The 24,739-nt window shown below is 36.8% G+C and overlaps 1 protein-coding gene across 4 annotated transcripts in view; it reads left to right on the top strand.

The window, feature by feature from the left end:
• The window catches only part of NEDD4 (NEDD4 E3 ubiquitin protein ligase), a 53,944-nt gene extending 34,356 nt beyond the window's left edge, over window positions 1-19,588 (top strand). For 3 of the 4 annotated variants that reach the window (XM_051628222.1, XM_051628223.1, XM_051628220.1), the window contains 23 exons: window positions 495-556; window positions 2,168-2,270; window positions 3,167-3,336; window positions 3,927-4,044; window positions 4,170-4,337; window positions 5,132-5,197; window positions 5,850-5,969; window positions 6,356-6,562; window positions 7,544-7,621; window positions 7,850-7,904; window positions 7,993-8,051; window positions 8,969-9,034; window positions 11,176-11,405; window positions 11,804-11,925; window positions 12,022-12,092; window positions 12,557-12,652; window positions 13,716-13,789; window positions 13,932-13,992; window positions 14,562-14,621; window positions 14,713-14,820; window positions 15,413-15,509; window positions 17,606-17,678; window positions 17,755-19,588. In XM_051628222.1, coding sequence (XP_051484182.1) covers window positions 495-556; window positions 2,168-2,270; window positions 3,167-3,336; window positions 3,927-4,044; window positions 4,170-4,337; window positions 5,132-5,197; window positions 5,850-5,969; window positions 6,356-6,562; window positions 7,544-7,621; window positions 7,850-7,904; window positions 7,993-8,051; window positions 8,969-9,034; window positions 11,176-11,405; window positions 11,804-11,925; window positions 12,022-12,092; window positions 12,557-12,652; window positions 13,716-13,789; window positions 13,932-13,992; window positions 14,562-14,621; window positions 14,713-14,820; window positions 15,413-15,509; window positions 17,606-17,678; window positions 17,755-17,857 — 2,367 coding nt within the window. In that variant the 3' untranslated portion in view covers window positions 17,858-19,588. Of the gene's footprint in view, window positions 1-494; window positions 557-2,167; window positions 2,271-3,166; window positions 3,337-3,926; window positions 4,045-4,169; window positions 4,338-5,131; window positions 5,198-5,849; window positions 5,970-6,355; window positions 6,563-7,543; window positions 7,622-7,849; window positions 7,905-7,992; window positions 8,052-8,968; window positions 9,035-11,175; window positions 11,406-11,803; window positions 11,926-12,021; window positions 12,093-12,556; window positions 12,653-13,715; window positions 13,790-13,931; window positions 13,993-14,561; window positions 14,622-14,712; window positions 14,821-15,412; window positions 15,510-17,605; window positions 17,679-17,754 lie in introns of those variants that run through there. The other variant, XM_051628221.1, reaches the window with a different exon arrangement.
• Window positions 19,589-24,739: the final 5,151 nt, after the last annotated feature.

The following is a 24,739-nucleotide window of genomic DNA, read 5'->3' on the forward strand; positions in this document are numbered from 1 at the left end:
AACTGGATGGCAATATCTAGAGTCTTTTGGAGATGTTGGTGCATTGCCTTTCTGGTTATATTTTTAGCATGAACTAATTTATTGAGCTTCACTTGAGTATTTTCATGGCTATTTTCTTACCTTCTTCAAATGTTGCCTTTTTCCTGTCTACTCTTTGTTTCAGTCTTCCTGCTTCCCTGTTCTTAATCACTTGGTCTTGCCCTCTAAATCCATTGTAGATGGATTTTTTGAAAGTCTTTTTATTTACATAAATACCTGTATCTTGGATAAATAAAATCAGTTTATAAATTCCTTGTTACATGCAGTTTTGGTTTTGCTTGATACTAATCACTAAGATTAAAGCTAGTATTGCTATTACTGTACTTAAACCTGTAATTCAAATATTTTAAAATGTTTTGTGGCCTTTAAGGAAACTCATTGTAGATTTCTGATAACTTTCTTTAACTTCAAGTGTTTGATACAGATTTTTCTTGAAAAAACTTGTCTTACTCTAGACAGAAAATCCAAGTATGGAGAGACCATATACATTTAAGGACTTTGTTCTTCATCCAAGAAGGTTAGTAAATACCACCCAAAAATGCTGATTTTCATACCTGTACTGTGCTCTTATGTAATTACTTGTACATTTGTAATTGTTGTCTAAATTCTTACTTCTTTACCAAAGAAGTTTGAGCATCAATGGAGTAAAATATTTGTGGTTCTACTAAAAAGTCAGCATTTGTTTCAATACTTAGAGATTATTTTGTAAGAAAGAAATAACTTTTCTTCATGCCATGATATAAGTAACCTTAGAACTTCATATGAAACATGTACTGTTTCACTGAGCAGTGAAATTGGTGACCAATGTTATGCCATAACTCATTTACCCCTTTTCAGTTTTAAATTGTTTCCTTCTTCCTCTTTTGTTTGTTGGTTTAATGTAACCAGTTTCATGTGACTTGAGTTATAAAACAGAACTGAAAAGCTTAACGTTTAGGAAGGTCTGTGCTAAAAAAACAGCGAATTTTTAAAGTATATCTTTGACACTTGTTACACATTTTCGTGTTTGGTTTTAAAATGCAGTTTCTTAACCTAAATCTGAGCGTTTTTTTTTGCAACCTTTATTAGAAATAAAGTACATAAAACACATGTCAGCATTTTTCAGATAATAGTTTCTAGTTTAGAAATAACATCAGAACATGTGGGATCTGTAGTTCTTTCTCAGCCACAATGGTAGCATAACTAGTATTTTTAAAGTATTTTGCACATCTCTATTTTAGCAGATCAATGGTTTTAGCAGATTTAATGACTGTCAAGTTTCATTTTGATCTCTGGTTTTCCTGAATATAACTTTTTATATCCTGTAAATAAATGAAGAATATTATTTATTGTCTCTACATAAGTTAATGTCAACTGGTTTTTGTTAGTCAAGGATCTGACCTCTTCTTGTAGTGGCTGCTACATGGATTTGGCAGTGCTTTGTAGTAAGAGGAACTTCCACAGGTTCAGGCACTTTTCTGCCTTTAAATCTTATTGTAACTTTTAGCTGAGGAAGAATTCTTAACATGTTAATACTCTGAACTACTTCAACGTTTGTATTGGGAAGTAAGATGGTAGGTTGCTTCCTCTCTGGAAGGGACGTGGGCTCTTCTGAAATCAAAATAGGATCTGAATGAACATGTTTACAATACATCATTACAATTTTTTTCTACATATCAGAAAATCTAGTTCACTTTTTCTGCAGGGCAAAAAATCCCACGTGCATTAAGCTAAATACAGAGAGGCAGCTGCTGAAGTATATAAGCTTTCTGTAACTTAGTTTTAGCAAAAGTAGTCCTGTACATTGAAATAATGCTGTATAGATTGTCTGCACATAAATTACTATATGAATTAAATTACTATATGTATTAATTGTTCTTAATTCTTGGTTTTTATTATTATGCATCAGATAATAGGAAAGTTTTCAGAAGAGTGAGTTGGAAAGAAAGGTTTCCAGTTGGTACATAATAGCAAGATGTATTCAGAAGTCTAAAAAGTCAGTATCACTATAGAAATTAAATTATAAAAAGCCAAGTTTGTATTGAGAAATTTAAGAATAATCCTCTACCTGTGCTTGTTCAGCTGGCTTATTTTGAGGTAACAATTTCACACGTGCACAATAAGAACATTTTTCTTTTCTCTTCTGCAGTCATAAATCAAGGGTTAAAGGCCACCTTAGACTAAAAATGACTTACTTACCTAAAAGCAATGGGTCTGAAGAAGAAACCACAGAACAGGCTGAAGAACTGGAGGTGGGAAAATATGTATTTATTGCTGAAAAACCTAGCAAATGTCTTCAGCTATTAAGGGTAGTTACAGGAAAAATAAACAGTAGGAATCACTAAATAGTGATAAATAGTTTTAGAAACAAACCAGTTAAAAGTGATTGCTTGTAACTCACATAAGTTGTAAGTCTGCATAAAAATTCTGGAGCAGTTTTTCTAACTAAAGGAGTGGCTTTTTCAGTGTATCTTAAGAAAGAAAATGTACTAGGGTTTTGGTTTTGTTCTGGTACTGATCTGCCCTGTCTGCAACTTTTCTTGTTTCAGAATTAATGTAAGTATTATTGCCCAGTATTTTTGCTGCTGTTTCATATTGTTAACCCAGGTCAGCCAGACACAGACACTTTGCTGATTTTAGAATGTCAACTCTCTCCAGTTTATAGGGATGTTTTATAGGGGTATCTGAACTACTTTACATTTGTAATCTTTTTTAAGCGCATCAGATTTAGATCTGATTTAGATTATTTTTAAGACTTACACAAGCCTAACCAGCATTACCACCAACTTTCTGTTACAAAATGGTATGCTTATTTGACTAGTACCTTTGCAGCGTATGTATGAAATTAAATGGATTTACTTTTAAAAAATCTGTTCTATTAATGCTGTTTATTTTCCTGGTGTAAGCAACTTTTGATGATAATATGTTTAGGGACTCTGAGTCCTTAAAGACTCAAAATAAGACTTAAAATAAGATCCCTGCATGCATTATTTGTGATTTCTTTAGAATTATACACAATAAAACCAGAGCCAATCTTACTAGGTGAAGATGTAGTGGAACTGTACTTTAAAAGGAGGGTGGTCTTACAAATTGAGATACTTTTTCAACTTTTGTAATATTAAGGGCATTTAATGTTATACTCTCTTAGCCTGGATGGATAATATTGGACCAACCAGATGCTGCTAGCCAGCCACAACAGCAGCAGCAGGAAACTCCTCCACTGCCTTCAGGCTGGGAAGAAAGGCAAGACATCCTTGGCAGGACCTACTACGTCAATCATGAATTCAGAAGAACACAGTGGAAAAGACCAACAGCTCAGTATGTCTTTTGGCCTGAAAATTCAAGTCTTATATTAAGTAGTGTAACCAGTTCACTCTAGTTAGGTTGAAAGCAAGGAGAACTAGACAGTGAACAGCCTGAGAATTAGTCGAGAGCTTTCCATAGCTCAACCTTCACAGCCACTTGTAACCATCACTGGCTAGCGGTCCTTCTAACTGCACAGTACTCTTCCAGTGCTCTGGAGTGTGCTTTCAAGTAGAAACTGGTTGCAATTGTAAGAGATAATAACTATAGTAAAGGAAAGGAAATGATTCTCCAGCTCTGTGCCTGGTTCCTCCTTTCCAGCAGAGACTGCATTGCTTTATTTACCTTGGGTTTTTTAATTATTTTTTTTTTCCCCTTCTCATGTGAATTACAAAAATAACACCTGGAATGCTTTCTGGTTCTTCAGTTGAACTTGCACTTCATGTTGACATGAATACTGAAGTCTTTTTAAACAATTTACCTTTTTGTAGCTTGTGACTTTCTTCTGACAAAATGACTGTAACTTAGATTTTTGCTGTTAGTCTAGCTTACTATTGAAAAGTTAAATAATGGTTCCTGTGTGCTGACTTCCCCCCCACCAACAGGGACAATGTAGCTGTTGCAGATACTGGCAGTGTGCAATTGGAGGCCCAGCACGTGTTCACTCATCGTCGGCAGATATCAGAGGATACAGAAAATCTAGACAACAGAGATTCCCCTGAGGTAAAAACATTCTAAATGTTTCTGAAATGCAAGGTAACTTTTTAGTCTAGTAAAAAAGCCTGTCTTAACTATTTGTAACTCGGAACTTTGTTTTAATAGTTTCTTTCTTTATTTTCTTTCTAAAGAGCTGGGAAATCATAACTGAAGATGAGGCAACAATGTATAGCAATCAGAACCTTCAGATACCTCACTCACAGAGTAATTGTGATATACAGATTAATCTTGCAGAAGAATTTAATACCAGACTTACTACCTCTGGAAGTTCAGCTACTGGACAGTCAGCAGCTTACACGGTAAATTATTTTTCTCATTGTTCTAATATACAGAAATGTTGATAATATTTTGCAGAAAATGTGACTACTGATAGAATTGGATCCATAAATACTCATGTTAGCAATTACATTTTCAATTTAATCTCAAATGCAAAGAATTTAAGAGTAATCTTTTTACTGTAGAACCCCATCTAAGCAAACATTTTATTCTTCCCCGCTTTGCTTATATGAATTCCTGCCTGAGATGAAAACATAATTGAGGAAATTCTGGATCACGATGAAATACAGTTGGTTAATTGTAGCACATGGGGTCTAAGTTCAGCTCTAGGCAGAAAGATAATGCAAATTGGGGACTGAAAACCTCTTCTTAAACTGGATGTCTCAAACACTCATATCTTGTCATTATCAGTTTAGTCAACTTCCTGGAAAGTTGTGTTAGTTCTGATATATCACAGACTTTAGTCTACTGACAAGGTAAAGCATTAAATCCTATACTGTAAATTCAATTGTAACGTAACTGGTTGTAATCAACTCTAATACTTTACTTGCCAAAAAATCTGTTGTTAGGGTTTTCAGAATGTTCACAAGCCTCTGTGTTATTCTACTTTAAAGTTATAATTGAAACTGAACTTAATGTTGCTAGCAGTGTTAAAACAGGAATTTCAAAACCATTGCATTAATTATGTTTCAAAACAAGTAAGACTCTTTTTTCAAGATTAAAACTAGTAGTTTAAAGTGTGATAGCCGTTGTTGACTGCTGCCATCCTTAAAGCTGCAATAATAGCTAATATGTTATTCCTCTTGACTGCTTCAAGAACCATTCCAGCAGAAGAGGTAGTCTGCAGACATACAGAGTTGAAGAGCAGCCTGCACATCCAGTGGTAGGTCACTTTCCAAAAAACACAGGCTTGTGTAGTGGAGAGGCTGAAGGATTTTCTTTATGTAAAGCTTTATTAAATGATGTGTTATGTGCTGACATTTTAAATGAGAATTGGTCTTCTGCTTCTGGCAACTGTCCTGACAAAATTGCAGTTACTAGTCAAGCAAGATTAGATCTCAGTTGTAAAGCTTTCATGTTCCAACTTTGTGCTTTTGGTTTAAAATGAGCTTCATGCATGGATAGAGCCTGCAGAAGGAAGAAGTCTTCCCTCCAAGATACAAATTCTGTGTTTAGTTTTTTTGCTCTATAATTAAGACTGCACCACCATCCTTATGTTGTGTTTTTTGTGGTGACACTGCAGACTATGAGCTCATAGGCACAAGTATTAGGATAGATCAGCCATGCCTAAGCCAGGTGTATAAATTAATCCTTGTTGATGAGGAGCTTGAATTAAAAAAAAAATAAATTAAAAATCTATAATTTCATACTACTCAGTAAGGATTGCAATACTGCTGTTCTGGTTTACCCAGTTTGTGAAAATCATGGACCTTCTGGATTATTTTGTTTTGTTTTAATTTAGCAGAGGAAAACGTTTTCTAAGTCAGTTTCAAAGTTTTCTTAACTGTTTTTCTTCTGGTATCATTAATATTTAGTTACTGCCTACTTCATCTGGATTACCCCCAGGCTGGGAAGAAAGACAAGATGAAAAAGGGAGGTCATATTATATAGATCACAATTCTAGAACCACTACCTGGATAAAACCAGTTGTACAGGTACTGTTGGTCTTCTAATTATAAATATTTTTATTAATGTAACCTTTTAAACAGCTCACATAATAGAAGTTTAGAGGCCTCTTTGAAGTAGAACATATGAAAGGCATAAATTGGACAAGTGCTACATAAAATAGAGAAGGTAACAAGAGTTAGCATCAGTAATATTCATGGCAAGCCACTCTACCATAAAAACCTTCTGGAGAGTGGTAAGTTTTAACTTTGCAGGCATAATCAGTGATTGTTAGTCAATGTTGTTACTAGACTAAAAAAATTATGTACTGTCTGGCACTTGCTTTATGAAACTCCTTTCATGACTGAAAAATATATATGACTAGAAAAAATGCGTTGCTCTACAGGACTTTGGTAATCTTTTTTACTTACCATAGGTTGCTACAGAAACAGGTCAGTTGTCAGCTGTGCCAAGTGCTTCAATAGGAAGACAATTACAAGCAACATCAAGTGATTCATCGCAACAGTCTTCTCACCAGCAGCCTGAAATGGAGCAAGGATTTCTCCCTAAAGGCTGGGAAGTCCGACATGCACCCAATGGGAGACCGTTCTTCATTGACCACAATACCAAAACTACAACATGGGTAATGGAAAGCTGCTGTCATGGACTGAAATTCTAGTTCATCTCAAGTCGAAGCTTTGTTGCTTTCAGCAAGCTTCTGTTGATTTCTGTGTGTCGTGTCTCTGGGAACATATGTAATAGAGATGCAAAGGAATTTAAAATATCTGATCATCTGTCTAAATTTACATAAACTTAAAATATCTGAACATTATGAATTTTTCAGACTGTATTGGTACTTGAAAGTTTAGCTTGGAAGGAGGAAAATACAGATGTATATAGAAATCTGTTTTTGCAGATGTAAAGCAACTCCTAAATGATACTTCTGTCATAACTAAAACTGTGATAGCTTAAATGCACTGTTAACTGAAATCACTTTTTCAAACTTAACTTCAACAGGAAGTGTATTACATGGTACAGTGCACAATGCAAATTTCTGTGAGTTCTTAAGGAAGTAGACCAAGTGTAGCTACAATGTGATTGAGGGAGTTGTACAGCTACAGTTCCATGGAGTGGCACTGCTCGCTACTAGGCAGTGCTAATAGATGGACTTAAGCATTTAAAGAGTAGGTCAGTATGACTGTCAGGTGAAAGAGAAACAGAGAAATGCATTAAATAGATTCAAAAGAAATACTTCTTCAGGATTATGAAAATACCTTATTTATCATAAATACTTTCTCCCTACCCTCAAAAAAAAACCCCAAACCAACTAGCCATCAAACCCAAAAAGCACAGGGTGTGCCAGAAACCATATGGAAAGATTATTTACACTAAAAGATTCAATTACACTAAATGGGATTGAGTTAGGGTTTTTATATATATTTATATAGATATATGTGATAGGTGATTAGCTGATCCTTGTATACAGCTACAAGACTGAGATTCCACGAGGAACTTATAGCTGCAGAATATACAGTTATTTAGTTGGTACTAGGCGTAGTTGGGGGAAAAATAAGCAGCCAAGCAGCAAAAGGATTTTAAGATGCTGCTTGTTTTGTTTTCAAAGGGAGATCCAAGACTGAAAATTTCTGCTCATCCAAGGAGAAAGACTTCCCTAGATCCAGTAGATCTGGGCCCGTTACCAGTAAGTAAACTATTTTGCAGATACAACAATTAAAATACATAAGCTATCACTATCAAAATTTGCACATGAGAAAATGCAGCTGCTTTTTTTCATACAAAAAATACTCTATTTGGAATTCTAGTGCTGAGAGTAGATGGAAGGGGGCAATGCCCTCAACTGCAGATCATATACGGAGTTCTATGCAAACCCTACAGTAAGAAATGTATAATAAGTGTCTCCTTCTTGCAGCCAGGGTGGGAAGAGAGAACTCACACAGATGGAAGAATATTCTTCATAAACCACAGTATGTACATTGTAATATTCTCCCCCCACTCAGTTTTGTTTCTGAACTTTATCTAAATCAATGGAACTAATTAAGAAATGTCTTGCAGACACAAAGAAAACACAATGGGAGGATCCTCGACTGCAGAATGTCGCAATAACTGGACCAGTAGGTTTGCTATATGTAGCTTTACATATTTTTCAAGAAGATTCCTAATAGAATCCAAACAAACTCTTGTCATTTATCAGATACTCAGTCTTTAAGATGAAACTTCTAGGGTGGTTTGAGCAAGGCATTTTTATTTCTTTTTAAAGACTGTTTAGAAAACTTTCCGTGGAAATGGTCTTTAAATGCCAGAAAGAAAAATCAGTTCCTGTAGTAGTAATAGAGTTTTCTTTTAGACTTGGGGGGGACTTCAGCTGGCTAAGAAACTTAATTTTCTTTATCTGCAGTGTCCAGAATAAAACTAGCTCGATTCACAAAGTAAACTTGGGGGAAGAGGGAGGAAGGCTTTAAAAGAAATGAATTTAATTTCCAACTGAAAAATAATTATCTAGTCTTGATACTTAATCTAAAGTACAAAATCACCAGAACTAATTGCAAAGACGGTACACATTATAATTATAGATGGATTTTAGTGTTCAGCTGATCTGTGTTTATTAATAGCCCACTTATGTAAACAACCTTCACTGTCCATGGAAAATAGAGGTGTTTGTAGCCAGGTCTGTCATGATACAGCAAGAAAGGATGTGTTATCTAAGTCACCAGAGGCATTTTGGTCACTTTGATCTGGGTCAGTCAGTGACGTTAGACAGTCACATCAACTAATAGTGAAGTACAGGAGAAATTCTGTTTAAGTGATCAGAACAAATGATCTGAACAGAGAAGTACTTTTCATTCCAGGTGTGTTGAACTGTCCATATATTTATAAATTGAAGCTCTCCCCTAATACTTAGTAAAACATCTATTCCTCTTTTCTTAGAACTTAAAGGCATTGTCTACGTTTCACAAAAACAGACTAGTTTATATTTCATTAATTGTGAGATTATCTCTAGCACTTTTTTCTTTTCTTTTTCCCTTCAAAGGCTGTGCCTTACTCCAGGGACTATAAGCGAAAGTACGAGTTCTTCAGAAAGAAACTGAAGAAACAGGTTAGTATAATCAGTAGGAATCCAGCAGACAGTAAATAAACTTAGGCCCCTAAGCAAAGGAAAGCCTGGGTTACAGTGAAAGGAAGTGGGACTTTGTAACCTGCTTAGGCAAGGTAGATGTACTGTCTGATCACAAATGCATCCGTGAAGTAGTGACTTGGCAACAGCATTTGATCTGGCAGTAGGGTTTGTGACTTTATGCCAGTGAAGAGACTGCAAGCAATCTCATTGAAATAGCAGAAATTTTAAAAGGTTACAGTTGTGAACCTGGAAATAGGCTGGCAACAGAGAAGTCTGGAAATCACTGATCTAGCATATAATAATTTTTGGAAATTTAGATTGTTTAGATAGAAATCAGTATTGTTATCTCAGCCTAGATGACTGTAATAAATTGCTATAGCCTTAAAATCTGAAGTTGTTGGCTCTCATTTTCAAGTTCTATTTTGAAGTGGCAGTGCCAGGTATATTTATAACACACAGCATAAAAGACTGTAAATAGCATCTGGATATCCAGATAACAATGAGTCTTCACACAATTGCAATCAAATTGTATATTCTTGGGAGATCTTTTATATCTAGCATAATAGCCTTTGAATTTAGACCCATATTTCACCATTTAACTAGCAAGTCTGGCTCTAGCCTTTCTGAAACTTACTCATTTTGAGCTGACCTGTAAATTCCACACAATTATGTATGCACCTATTTTTTTATTCCTAGTCAAACAAGCTTGGCATTCATTCAAATATTATTACCCTGATCTGAGAAATGATAGATGACAGCTCAGCCACACAATATAATCATAGACATTTAAGAATTAAATACAGGTGTAGGTTTTAAAGCATATATTACTATTGCCTTTTAAGCATTCTCATAAACATAAGTAACAGGGTAATGGCTTGATTTATATTGAGACTTACCCATTTTAATCAGCTAGGTTTTATTTTAGTAGTTGATTTTATTATTGCTTGAACTTATTTCTGAGAAGTTGTTTTGCAACTAAAACCGGGAAATTTTAATTTTTTTTAAATTTAGGGATAATTACGTCTTTCTGAAATTATGGAAAAGAGCCATATAATTGAGCCACTATGTAAATTAGAGATAAAATACTGGACAGTATTTTGCAATGTGGAAAATGACAAAATGTGCTTCCCACCTTCAGTAATTATTTTTTCTTTGTAGTTTGGATCAAGCTGTTGAATATAAAAAGGCATTATGCTTAAATGCAGCATTCATTTTTTTTTAATTGGGGCATGTAGGATAGATTATATTAAGGAGTATAAGAAAATAACCAGGAGGCATGTCTGAACATGTGGGTTTCAGTTTGATTTATTAAAAATATCTGCACTAAAAAATGAATTCTTTTTACTCCACATGTGACTAGTTCTTTGGAATTTCCTGTTCCTGATTTCACTTAAAATCCTGATTTTGCCTGAAGTAATTGCTGAAACAAACTGGCTGACAACAAGTGAAATAATAAAAAATACTCTGTTCTCATGTGATAGAATGACTCAGCAAAGTTTTGTTCCTGCTTTATTAGGGACTTGCTCTGTAAGCTCAGCAGCAAATCTGAACTCCTTGGATATTTTTATTTAAATATTTTCCTATATGGTAGTGAGTATCAACCTTGTGATTTGTTCCTGTGACTTCAAATTTTAAGTGGACTGATTTTTATTTTAATATTGTAAGAATGTTTGTCACATACATCTCAGGTTAGAGAGCAAGACACCTAACCTGACTGTTAGAATATTGAACTACAAGGCGAAATAAGTCAGTTGTAATTATTAAAAAATATTTTTATTTGTAAGCACTGAACTTTTTTTTTATCAAGCTTATAATATGAAGCATTTTCTGTGTTAAAAAGGATTCCAGTGCCTTGATGCGTGCACGTGCTCTTACTACTAGTAGGAACTTAATTTAACCCTATTTTCTTGGTATGAAATAAAACTTATTATCTGAAACTCTTTTCAACTTGCTAGTTGAATTGTGTGTAAATGGAGCCTCTTGTCAATCATACTGTTATATTTCCAAATTATTTAAGAAAAGGATTTGTGTGCCATTCTTTGTGTGTTTGATGAATCTCATAAAAGATACTGGGTTTTGTTTTATTATTGTGTTCCCACATTCTTTTTAATCTTTTTTAGAGTGATATTCCAAACAGATTTGAAATGAAAATTCATCGCACAACAATCCTTGAAGATTCTTATAGAAGAATTATAGCTGTAAAGAGAGCAGATTTCCTTAAAGCAAGACTTTGGATTGAATTTGATGGTGAAAAAGGTTTAGACTATGGAGGAGTGGCCAGGGAATGGTTCTTCCTTCTCTCTAAAGAAATGTTTAATCCTTATTATGGATTGTTCGAATATTCAGCTACGTAAGTAATTCAGGTCTGGAAAACATGAAGACTAGACACTTGCAACCATCTACTGTTTACAAAAAAGGCAGTGTGTAATACAGAAAATGTTAATCTGACTACTGTAAAATTAGTAAGATTTAAGCCGTTCTCTTTGGTGTAGCTCTAACTTACAAAGGTAGTTTGTGGTGTTTTAAATCTGTTATTTCTGCTGAGCTCATAGAATCTTCTATTGAGTGTTGCTTAATATTAGAGATTTATTAATCAAAAAATGATTTTTTTGACTTCATGAAAAGCAATGCCTGAATTAACCAGTGATGTCTTTCAGATCTTCAAATGTTGGAATGTACTATTGGAATGCTTCAATAGTACAACATCTTGTTTTTCTTTCTCTTCCCTGCTCCCTCCCTCAACTTCAGAGATAACTATACTCTGCAGATCAATCCAAACTCTGGACTTTGCAATGAAGATCATCTCTCTTATTTCAAGTTTATAGGTCGTGTAGCTGGAATGGCTGTGTACCATGGCAAACTTTTGGATGGTTAGTGTTTATATAATATGATATTTAGAATTAACATTGTGCATATTTTGAATTTTAAGTTACATACTGTTCAATTTATTTGTTCTTTTTTTTAAGCCTTTTTTATTCGTCCTTTTTACAAGATGATGCTCCAAAAACCAATAACACTTCATGACATGGAGTCTGTGGTATGTAATGTGCTTTGTACTGTGTATTGGGATTTCATCTTCATCTTAGTTTATATATATTTATATATATCTCTCTAATGACAGGTGAAGGTTGAATGCAGCACAGAATGTGATTTCCTTTATCTTAACATTTCCTAAGGCTTTTTGTAGTTATGCCTAACAATAAAGGGAAAATAAATACAGAGAGAGAGACAGAGAAGAGTCCAAAATACATAACTTCAGATAATGCTGTGGCATCTTACCACCCTTTTGCTACATGAGAAATTTGTAGTCCTGAGATTGCTAAATCTTCAGGTTTCAAATGTCTTTAAAGGTCTTTGTAGCTTTGTACAATTGCAGAGTCTCTGTATCCAGTTGAGGATTATCCTAGGTAGCAGCATTCACTGGGCTGTAATGGAGCTTCTTGTAGCTTAAAAGATGTCTGCTCTATTTTGTATTTACTGTTTTGTTATTCTCTCTCTCAGGATAGTGAATATTACAATTCTCTGAGATGGATTCTTGAAAATGATCCAACAGAACTGGACCTCAGATTTATAGTTGATGAAGAACTTTTTGGACAGGTTAGTATGTTTCTGTGAAGTAGAATAGGCAAAGCATGAAATAAAACTTTTGACCTGTGAAATTAGCTGATTTTTATCTCTATAGTATTAAGAAAGACCCTTCATTCACAGTCATGTGTGTTTGTTAGCTCAGCTAATTCTTTTAGCTGGCACATGCTCGTGCAGTGCTCTTTTAACCTGTCTGTGATGGGATAAAAGGACTTGGAAATAAGCAGAGCTTTAAAAAATAGCCCATGCTTTTTTCTTAAATAATACTTGTGTTGAAATGTAGCTGTTGCTGTGAATGCAACTGAGACTAAGATATGCATAGTCAGATTACTTGGTCTGGAGTGGAGATTGATTTTATGTGATCGGCTGGAAAAGCTGAGCCTTTTGGGAAATGATTGGAACAATAAACTTCACTGTGAGATACTAGTTTTTATTCTCTAAGATATACTAAAAAACTATGGAAGAAACAAGTTTGTAGTTGTGTGGAAAGCTGTCCAAGATAAGTCATGTAGAAAAACCACAGGTCTTGAAAAAAAACCTGAAATACAGGTGCCAGGTAGATCTAAGTAGGGTAATAGCATTTGTGGTCTTTGGTAACTACAGTGATCAGAAGTAGAAGAGTGCAGATTTCATCTGTAACAAACTGAAAATCAGATACTTGTCTACTGAGGTTCTACTAGTGTAAATCATTATGTAGCAGATATGTATATTGATTCACTTGTTTATTGGGACTGTTGCTGAAATTGTTCTGTGTTTTTCCTTGAGACTTGCAAAAAAGGCTGAATAATTGAATATACAGTTAGTGCAGTCCACATTCCTGACAACTTGTATGCAGATTTAGGTTATTTATTGTAGCAGGTCAGAAAAAATGCAATCTGGCATCCCTGAATAACACATTTTTTTAAAGCAATCAGCCAAATTCTTTTTATTCAGGTAATCCATGAAACTGGTTCTGTTTCTCATAGTTTTTGAATTCTGCAATCTTCAAGAGTTAACTAAATTACCTAACATTAACATATGAATTTCTGTTACATTAGCATGTCATTTAAGATCTATTTGTATGCATTGCGTTTAGACCCATCAACATGAACTGAAAAGTGGTGGATCAGAAGTAGTTGTCACCAACAAGAATAAGAGAGACTACATTCAGTAAGTAGCAGTCAGTGTGTGCAATATGTCTCACTGAATTGCCCCTCTAGTAGCAGAGGCTGTGTTAGTGGAATTAACAGAAGTTGCTGTTGTGTGTGTAAATTACTTTTATTGTAAATGTTTTTGTTTTGGATTTTTGCAGTCTTGTAATTCAGTGGAGATTTGTGAGCAGAGTACAGAAACAAATGGCAGCCTTTAAAGAGGTATAGTTTTAATTACAAAAGAAATTCTTCTAAAAATTCATTGCAACTAATCTTAAGCTTTTTTGGATACCCTGAAGATCCACAGATAATGTTGTTATAGGTATAAAATAGTCAGTGATACTCCATGTAGTGTCCACTTTGAATTATTTCAGACTTAATCTTTTTTGTATGTTTTTACTGAGTTTACTTCATATTAAAAAATTTAAGTAATTTCTCAGTCCTGGTTGACAGCTTTAGCTGTAGTGCAAACTGCTTAATGAACGTGGCAGAAATGAAAACTAAATCAAACTAGTAGAACTAAATTAAATTAACTGGTTTATCCTTATTTGTATAAATTATAGTACATATGTTACCCAGACTTACGTATTCACTATTTAGTGTAACACAATAAAGATACAAGTCAGAATTAAAAGTACTGTAACCAAACTGGGGACTGCTGGTGTCCAAACATCTGTATTTGCTGTATTTACTTGGCTCTGTTTAATAAAACATCTAAGTACCATTCATGGTGAACAAAAATGCTTAAATAATGTTGACTTGATTTTTAAAAACTTCCCTCATCTTTTTAGGGCTTTTTTGAGCTAATACCACAGGATCTGATTAAAATTTTTGATGAAAATGAGCTAGAGGTAAGTGTATCATGGAAAAGAGAACAAATTAAGTTGAAACTTAATGTTACTGACTTAAACATTGGTGGTTTGTTTTTCTGTGTCTCTGTAGTTATTAATGTGTGGACTGGGAGATGTGGATGTGGCTGACTGGAAGTTACACACAAAATACAAAAATGGCTACAACATAAACCATCAAGTAATACAGTGGTTCTGGAAGGTATTGTGAAGTTCTACTATTTTTTTTACTTAAAACCTGTTCCTAAGCTGCTGCCTTTCAGCTGTGCTAGTTTATCGCATGATTCATCAATAGGTGGGTAAATACTTGACCATTAAAACTCCTGAGAAAGACAGTAAGTAAACTAGAGATGAGATGTGTGGTAAGAATGTAAATACACTACTGATACTTGCTTTTACAAAAAAATTAAAAATCCATCTCTGACTAGGGTTAAAAATCTAGGTTTTTTCTGGCATGATTACACAGAAGAGGTGTTAAACTCTTCTGTTTAATAAATTACAGGAATTTGGCTGCTAGTTCATAGCACCAGAAAACTTCAAAGAAAGTAGGAGTCAAATCTTCAGGGGAAGTATTTTAGCAGTCTGGTGGGCCAGTAACCATACTCTAGTTACAGTGCCATTAAAAAACTGTTGCCTTCATAGTTTCTAGCAGTAGGCAGAGAAGTAGGCTATGTGTGTCACTATATATCTGTGTATATATAAAGAATAATTATGTAGAGAGAGAAATTACGTTGCATAAATCTGTTAGCTACAAAACTTTAAAAATCTTTAATTGTAATTATTATCATACACAGGCAGTCTTAATGATGGACTCTGAGAAGAGAATAAGGTTACTTCAGTTTGTTACTGGCACATCGCGTGTACCTATGAACGGGTTTGCTGAGCTGTATGGTGAGTGTTTGTGATTATACTCATAAGTAACAGAAAACATGATCCTGACGTTGTCATTATATTTGGCTTCAAATACAGGCACATTCTTTTTCAAATTTTACTTTAAAAAGTAGTATATACTGGCAGGTGTAAGAAGCAAAGTTAGAAAGGAGTCAGATCACACGTGTTTCCCCATGTTCTATAAATACTTCATTTTAATTCTGCTTCTGGAAGTTTTTTAATGTATAGGGTTTCTCAGAGTGTGGATTTTGAAGTTATAGAGAGCTGCAAAAATCCCTGTTTAACACATGATTGAGCTTGAAGAAAATTCTGTTATCTGATGACAAAGACATGCTGGCATCAGCAGTTAACTACAGATTCTTATCAGTTCCCAGCTGCTTTTATCTGCTCACACAACGGTATAGATACTATTATTTGTAAGGATATACTCTAAAGAGGACCACTGTAATGAAACAAGTTAAATGTAATGCCAAAAGAACGTAGTGAACCTACAAGGCAGAGACTGAAACAAGCAGATGGCAGCAAGGAGCAGACTTCAATACCAAAGCCAGAAAACCCACTCTGGAAAGACCATGGGCAAGCAGATAGGGCATCCCACAAAGGGTGGGAGTGCTTTGCTTACGGGAAGCCTGTATTCAGCTGCCATCAGCTATTATGTTTTCTGCTTTACTTGAGATCCTGTGCAAATGGCTGAATAGCCTAACTTGTGTATTTGAATAAACATTTCTTTCTTTGTAAACAAGACAGTAATTTGTTTAAAAAACACTAGAATTGTGAGCAAATACCACCCACCATGTGTCCTCAGTTATCCCTCTCTTCATCATAAGTACTCAGTTTATTTTCTTCTGTTCCATCAGTGAATGAGTTGTGAGTTCCAGTGGGAAGGACAGTGCCCTCAGCAGACTTGAGCCATGTGTCTGCTGTTGCACCTGAACCTTGGTATTGTTGGAGTTAGAGCACATGCTCCTCACAGTGAAACTTGATCAGAATTGTGCTGTCTCCAGATTCTTGTTTATTTGTCTGAAAACACTACCGGAGATAGAACTAAGGAATTATATAGGAGGAAAAAAACTGTTGAAGCTCTTGGCTTCCTTCTGCCCAGGGGTTAGGATATCCTTGGGCAGTCTTCCAGCCAAGTCCCAGTTTCTGTAATTCTATTACTGAAAAATTCAGTTGCCTTGCACAGTGCTTTGTTTCTTTCTCTTACAGCTATTTCTGCTTTACTGTGGCCAGCAGCCCAACCTCTCTAAACCCACTAATGATCACAATCGCATTTCCAGTACTTGCTTGTATCTGAAGAACAGTAGGTGGTTCTTCAGTTCTTTGTGTTGGTACGTGGCTTTTTGCTGCAGTCGGCTGCCCCTGTGGCTCTTCCCACCTTCGGGCTGCAGTCCTAGAGCTGGCTTTCTAGCGGGACATCTCCATCTTGTGGCCCAGAGCAGCATTTCTGCTCATAAATAGGGAGTTCTTGGTGTCCATGAGCAGATCCACCCACGTTTGACAACAGGGATGCTGAACAGATGTGGCTTTCTTGTATCTCTTGTCTTCCTCCCACCCTTCTTTGTCAGCCTCTAGTTAACTAGTTGGATAGCTAAAATGCAGACTTACTCTTACCTAGGTATTAAAAGGGAGTTCTATCTCCTTGTCACATGTAGAATGCACCATCAGTCATAGAGCTGCTTCTCTGCTTCATCCTTATTCCAGGCATTCTTACTAGTTACCTTTTCTAACCAGCCTTCTGCGTTGAAAAAACATATAACCCAAAGGAGAAAGTGAAGAGGAGCTGGCAGTGTTCCCATAACTACTGGCACATCTGTCTCACTAACAGTATCTTAGAATAGTGCTCAGGGTTTACTCTTACCTGTCTTGCTCATTCAGGTGTGAAAGTCTCTTGAAATTAAGATATAGCAAGAAATAATTAAAAGCACAAGTGAATTGGGATTATTGACCATTACTGATTATAGGCTGTATTTGATTCAAATAGGTAGCTCCTAATAATCTCAGAATTGGATTTTAAAAAACCAAAATATTTCATAATTTGGATTTCTAATTAGAATGTCATAATGGGGTGAAAATTGATGTGTTCTTTTCTGCAGGTTCAAATGGACCACAGTTATTCACAGTTGAACAGTGGGGTAGCCCTGAAAAGCTGCCAAGAGCTCATACTTGGTAAGTATTTAGTTTAGGTAAACTATGACCTTTAGAAAGAGTGATGAATACTGATGAGTTTTCATCTTTCTTTCAGCTTTAATCGTTTGGATTTGCCTCCGTATGACTCGTTTGAAGATTTATGGGATAAATTACTCCTAGCGATTGAAAATACTCAGGGTTTTGATGGGGTTGATTAAGACACTGACATAAATTACATCAGTCCAGTGCTGCAATTTCATTATAAGGGTTTACAAACAAATTTAAATTTTCCAGGGACTACCATTGTATTTAGTCACATCGTTACTGAATCCTCATAGTATCACTTGTAAAATAAGTAAGTATTAAAAACTCAGTAACTTTTGAAAATGTATTTTGCCATTTTCACAATTTTGTGTACTTTGCTAATAACAACAATATACACATTGGATTGACCAGTGCCAAGTAAGTAAAAAATTAAAGTGTTTTTTAAGCAGTTGCCTCTTCTACAGTATTTGACAGACTGTCCTGCAGTAAACTACTGAAGTAAAACTGTGAAGAAATCTTCGCAAAGTGTGTAAATTTGACTTGCTGCTTTAAGAGGAAAAACTGAAATTGTTAAACTGTTTAAAAAAAAATCAAACCAAAACCAACAAACAAAAACCAAACAGAACAAAAACAACAAACTTCATGTAATGTGCTGCTTCAGGCTGTTTGCTACAGATCTGCCCAAAGCACCTTATAATTCAGTATATTAGGTAAAATGTGGGAAAGTATTTGTTTGCATTATCAGCCATCAGTTTGCAGAAAACTGATTTGCTGACACATTTTGTTAGATTCCTGTTTCTCATTTGCTTTTCTTTAAACAGTGTAACAAAACCCCAGTTTTTTATATAAAACAGGCAAGCAGCATAATTCTTGAATTGTGAGGAGAAATTATATACTTTTTTGGTCTGAATTTGTATACTGTCATTAGTTTATTGAGTATTCATCACTTTTTGGGATAAATTTGTAGTTCAGCAATGGATAATATTTTCAATTCAGCCTTTTGAAACAAATTAATCCTAAAGTGGAATTTGTAAGGGTATCACTCAGTGTTAGTTACTGGTAGTTAGAAGCCTTTATTCTCCATTCTTGCAGTATTGCACTACATAACAATAAAGAACATGTTTACAGGGTTTTCTGGGCCAAATTCAGCAGTCTGATGTGTGCAAACTTCTCTAAACTGCATGGAGGTTATGCACATGTAACCAGGTGCAGAATTTGGTTCTGTAATATGTTTACAGGTTATGCTAGTTTCTATAGCTGCATTTTTATATTTTTTCTCCACTATTAGTCTAGAAACCAAATTTGTTAATACAATATAACCAAAGTCATAACCAACAATGTGCAATTTCTTGTAGATCAACTTGTCATATAAATATTAGTTTGATTTATTTTGTAAATGTGGGTATCTTTTGTATTAATGCAGACACTTTTTTGAGCAAGTGATGATTAAAATTATTAGTAAAGTTGGTTCTAAAAGAAAAAATTGATTTATATACCTGGCTTGCTCTAATTTTAACATTTTATTACCAGTATGATCTGAGGAAATGTGAGTACCTAGCTTTGGCCAACAAATTTCTGTTTAGTCACAGTCTTTATAAATATGCAAGGAGTAAGTGTAGCACATCTCTCTATAAAGATATGTAAATTATGTAAGAAATGTAATAGGTCTTAAGGGATATTTAAAATCCCACTGTTTTATTCTTTGACTAGGTCATTAGGGCTGAGAATACTACATGTAAATAAAGGTAACTTATACAAATTTCCCAAATCTATATGCGGTTTTGTAAAACATGAAATGATATATCAGTAAATCTGTATAGATTTGAATGTAGCAGGTTTTGTTGCGTACTTTTAAGTATAAAATAAGGATCCTGAGAGCAGTAAATAAAAGTTTATTCTAATAAGTTGTTACTTGGTTCTTTGAAGTGCAAATTGCTGGTCTTTAAATAGCAAGAATTCAGTAATTTTAGTGGGCTGGGACAGCAGTTCCACCTCAATATGCTGGTGTTGAGGTGCAGCAGTGCTGTTCTCTAGTGTTCTGCTCCCAAGGCAGGCAGCCTCTGAAATATTAATACCTTGTTTTTATAAAAGCTCTAGGTCACAGTGAGCCTTCATGGTACAGCCAGCCTAGGAACACTGCAGGGCAGACAGGCAGAGGCCCCACAGAAATGCCAGCTGGCTGCAGCTGAGGGAGGATCAGGCTCCTCTCCCCTGCTGTAGGATCACCCTGGTCGGCAGGTGCTCAACCAACAGACTGTGGTGGTGAGTGTGGCAGGGGTGCCAAAGGGGACCCAAAACTCTGCTTCAGGTGACATGGACTGCCAACAATGGTGGGGAGGAGCTGCAGGGCTTGGTCCCCAGTGCCAGCTGGGGCAAGCAGCCCTTGGGCATGGCTGGAAGCTCCTGGAAAAGGATGCTACTGCTTGGTCTCAGGCCACAGGGAATACCTGTTGACCCTCCCCAGAGCCTGGGCAGGGCTTGCCTTGCCTGCAGGAGCTCTGATGTGGACACATCACTGAGTAGCCCCATGAAAGAGCTGCAGAAGTGAGGAGACTTTGTAGTATCAGGGAGGATGAACAACAAGAGGTCATGAGGGTCTTTGCAGAGATCTTGTAGAGGCAAAGGACCAAACCACACAGTGAGAGTAAGAAGGGGCAGCTAGCTGAAGGACCTACTTGGGCAGGTGGTGGGATGGAGATTTCCAAGATGAATGAAGCTGGAAACCTGTGACTTCTGGCATCAGAAGAAAGGCTATTTCTCTACCTGTGAGTGTGGATTTACAAAATTGCTGTGGGGCTGCAATATGTCAAGAAATGAACAAGTTGCATTAAGGGAAGGTTTCAGAGCCAGGATGGACCTGAACCAAGTGTTCCCACCAAGAAGTCGTGGGTGATAAGAGTACAGAGAGTCCCTTCTGTGGGCTTTAAACTAGCTTTGCTGAGGAATGGTGATAACAGCTTGTAGTTAAGTAAGAGTAGAGAGGTCAGTGGTGCTTAGTAATGAGGTAGGGTGATAGGAGCAAGGCAGCCCTTGTGGAGAGTGCCACAGGCTGAAGGGGCTCACCTCCTGTGCCTGAACACAAAGGCAGCTGAGCAAAGACCAGGAGGAGCAAGAGAACATGGCTCATAGCTGGAGCCTCTTTGGATGTGGGGCATCTGTGGAAGGTGTGACAGCCTGGTACAGAGCCTCGTGGGTCTGGCTCAGAGGAGATACCAATATGGGATATATTCTGGTAAGACTTGTCCTAAGCCACCCGTTTGTTGTGAGGAAGTGGGCAGAGGGGTCTTGAAGCGTCTTGGTGAATCCTGAAATTGCAAACCCTAGCTCTTAGCAGAGACTGACCTGACCACCCTGATGTCTGCAGGAAGGGCAGCATGAGGGGATGCAACCTGGGAAGTTTGTGAAGGGGTCATGAATGACTGAACAAGGGTGCTGGCTTGGCCAACCAAGGTGATGCTCTCCTGGACCTGCTCCATTGTCCCTTTGTACCTGTACTTTCTGCACATCACACCTCCATCCTTCCTGTAAAATATATGCCTAGCCTTTGGGGGACGACTCTGAAGATGCTGCTTTGAACACTTAGCTGTATTTTCCACAGGGTCACTGTTCTAGCCAGGGTGTGTGTGCCAGCTGCAGACCACTGATGAGAGCATTGCAGACCAGAGTTTAACAGCTGTTTCCTTGTGTGTTAAGGACCATCTCTGTTATGCTGTCATTTAATTACTCTTAACACCCAGCAATGCCAGATGAGGGGTAAGGTAAGAGCTAAATGTATTAATCTGTTAAATAGAAGAGTATATAGGGTTGACATTAGGCAGGAGATTTTATACAGATCTAATTTAAAAAGCATAGATCTGTGAAGAAACCATATTTTAAGTGGAGACTTTACCAGGATGCTAATTCTAGAGCAGGGGCTGGGCTGTAACGTGGCAGAGAGAAGATACCTGCAACAGGAGGAGTTTTGACTTCCTCACCTCTCAAACCACTGCGCTGAAAATTCCTGCGTGGTTTTGGTAGCAGCTTTCTGGGCTGCTCCGAGCCTGGGGGGCTGAGGGGGGCTGTCAGCAAAACACTCTGCCGTTGATCATGGCTTCTGCAGGGAAATACTGATTCAAACCGCCTTCTTAATACAGGACCTGAAAAAAAAATCCAGCTGGGAATCCGGCCCCTGTCCCAGCGCCTCTCCTGCGGCGCGATGCCGGGAGCGGCCGGCAGGGGGCGGGCACTGCCGGAGCGGGGGGTCGGAGCATCCCAGCGCCGGTAAAACCCTCGGGAATTCTCCCTGGGACTTAACTTCTCCGGCCAAGAAAAACGATTTCTGTTTTGTTTTTCCATAAGGCCGGTGTTGATGGGTCGTTGTGTAGTAACTATTGCAGTTATTTAGCGGGGGGTGCTTCTGTTTCTGAATAAAGACGGGGCTGGTGGAGTGAATTTGTTCGGCTTGCCCAAGGTAAAGTACACAGATTAACCCCAACAACGGCTTGCAGTACAAACTGTTTATAATCCAAAGGGTTACTTAGACTGCTGCGGCTGAGGGTTTCTTAGATTTTCAGTCGATGTCAGTAATTCCATTTGTATCGACTCTAAAAGGTTTCAGTCTGAAATTGTCTTTCTCTAAAATGTATCATTTATTCCAAAGGTTATCATGTATGTGGAAATGCTTTGCACTCTGGTGGTACAAAAATTATACTTTAGGTAAGAACAAGAAGCATTCAACAATACCTTGGAGGTTTAGAGCAGTGGGGACTATTTCTCCTTCAAAATTAATTTAATCAAATTTTTAGGCTGGCTGTTACTTGTATCAAATCTTTCCCTTTCCAAGGTGGTACAGGTGATTCCTGTTGCATCACGAGGCAGAGCTGTGGTTTAATAGGAAGCTAGAACAATTTTTTAGTTGCAACTGAGGCTTCACTTGGGTTGCTCAACAGACACAACAGAAATTATTTTTAATAATTATTAAGAAATTACATCTGTATCATGTTAAACTATTGAGACAGGATTGATTGCTTGCACTTCAGACCTAAGTAAAATATATAAGTATAGGCTACTCATTTTCCTTCTCTATCTTTTTTCGTCTCTGAACTCATTGTTTCATAAACTTACTTTGCAAGCTACTTAATGCCTTGGCATTTGATTTGTTCTGTAAACCCATAGCACAGTTTGTGCTATTTGTCTAATTAACAGTGTCTTGACAAAAATCTGCATGTGTGTCAACGAAATCCACAGATGCCTCTGGCATACTATCAGTGTGAAACATGCCCTGAGTCAGCACAGATTTCCTTTTTTTTCTTTTGTGCTTTTTTCAGTGCAACTTTAATGCTACTTATCAAATACATTATATTATTATCAATTTCCTAGAGGGAAAACTACATAATTATATTGATAACATGCTAAACCACATGTGCAGAAATTAAAACTGGTTTTCTGTAGCTGTAAATGCTCTTTTTATTTTACTAATTTCTTGTGTGGCCCAGAAGAATGTTGATTGTTAGGAGAACAGGCTCTTCCGTCTGTCATTCTTCATGCTGTCTGTTTATTTGTGTTTTCCTTTCTGTTTCTCATTAATTAGCTTGTTGTGGTGCTTGAATTCTTCACATAGGATATTAGGAAATAATTTTATTTGTATGACATTGTTTTTTTAGGGCAGTTTATTTTAATCTTTCCCCTTTCCAGTCTTTCCTTTCTTCAAAAGAATCAGTGTACAGTTCTTACGATGTGGACTGAGAGGATCTCGCTTCTTTATCTGCAGTTAGAGCACCACCACCAAGCAACCACACCTGGTGCCATAGAAGCACCTTCCTGAAACATCTGTGTGTTTAAAAGGCAACCAACACCTACCATCTTCTATTTTTATGAATGGGAATTAAGCATCTAACAGCTGCTGTGTTGCTCTGTGGCATCACAAAATCAGTGGGAGAGGCAAGCACAAGCTTTGGTCGTCTTACACTAATTCATTTTTCTTTGAAGTGGAGACTTAATTGCTTTCTCTATGTGGAACATATATCATTAGCACGCTAATCAGAATACAAACAGCTTGCAAAGGGGATAATGAGGGAGAACTTCCATGTAATGCTTGGTTCACATCCACATGACTCTGTAGAAAAATGTTTTGTTTTGCTGAGCTGTCCTTAATCTGAGGTTTCTTGCTTAAAGAGACTTCAAACAAATTCTGCATTGTAGGTTTCAGGTTTTCATCCCAGAGAGAGGCTTGGGATTTTGGGGAGGGGGGGAAGGCAAAGTGGCTTGGAAAACCTGAACAGCCATTAAGTAAGTGAGCATGCCTCTTGAGGAAAGACAGATAAGGCTGCCTTCCTGCATGTGGCAGAATGTAAAACTTCCCATTGAAATACACCACAGTCTAAAAACATACATCACCATTTGTTTTTCTTAAGCCCTTTTGAGTTTAATTTAATGGAAAATGTTTTCATAATTGTCTGAGAGCTTTTCTGATATTTCCTATAAACTGAAATACTTCTTACTCGGGTTTTGTTTTGAAGGCTGGGAAGAATGACCTTTTAGAGTCTCTGAGCACACATGTACTACTATGCTCTGCTGCTTGGGAGTATGCAAAACGCTCAGGGTTTAAATCAAATTGCCCCGAGGACTGCTTACTGACCTTTTGAATGCAAAGCTGTCAAAACCTTCAACTAGACATCAGCTAGAGAAGAACACTTAGGGCAGATCAATGCAAATAGCAAACAATGTGGTTCTGACTTTCAGTAATTCCTGGTTAGTGAGAGCAGCTACTGTGCTGCAAGAGCTGCTGGAAACAAACCCCCACTGCCGAGGAGTTGCTGTGAGTAACGTGTAATAGTTATTTTTCAGGGAAAACCTTTTCTAATCTACTTAAGAAATTAAAAGTTTTCATTAATTGCCAAATCCTGATATAGTTATCTGAGCACGACGCTTCATTGACTTCAAAGGGATTTTTGTCTCCTTAAGGAATGTAGGGTCAGGCCCTTAACTGGTGATAACTTTCTTCAGTGGATTGTCAGATATGACAAACTATGCCACTTCAGCAGAGGTTACCCTCACCATGCCATCCCTTTGTCCTG

Source organism: Apus apus, chromosome 10, assembly GCF_020740795.1.
Source record: "Apus apus isolate bApuApu2 chromosome 10, bApuApu2.pri.cur, whole genome shotgun sequence".
Classification (NCBI taxonomy): Eukaryota; Metazoa; Chordata; class Aves; order Apodiformes; family Apodidae; genus Apus; species Apus apus.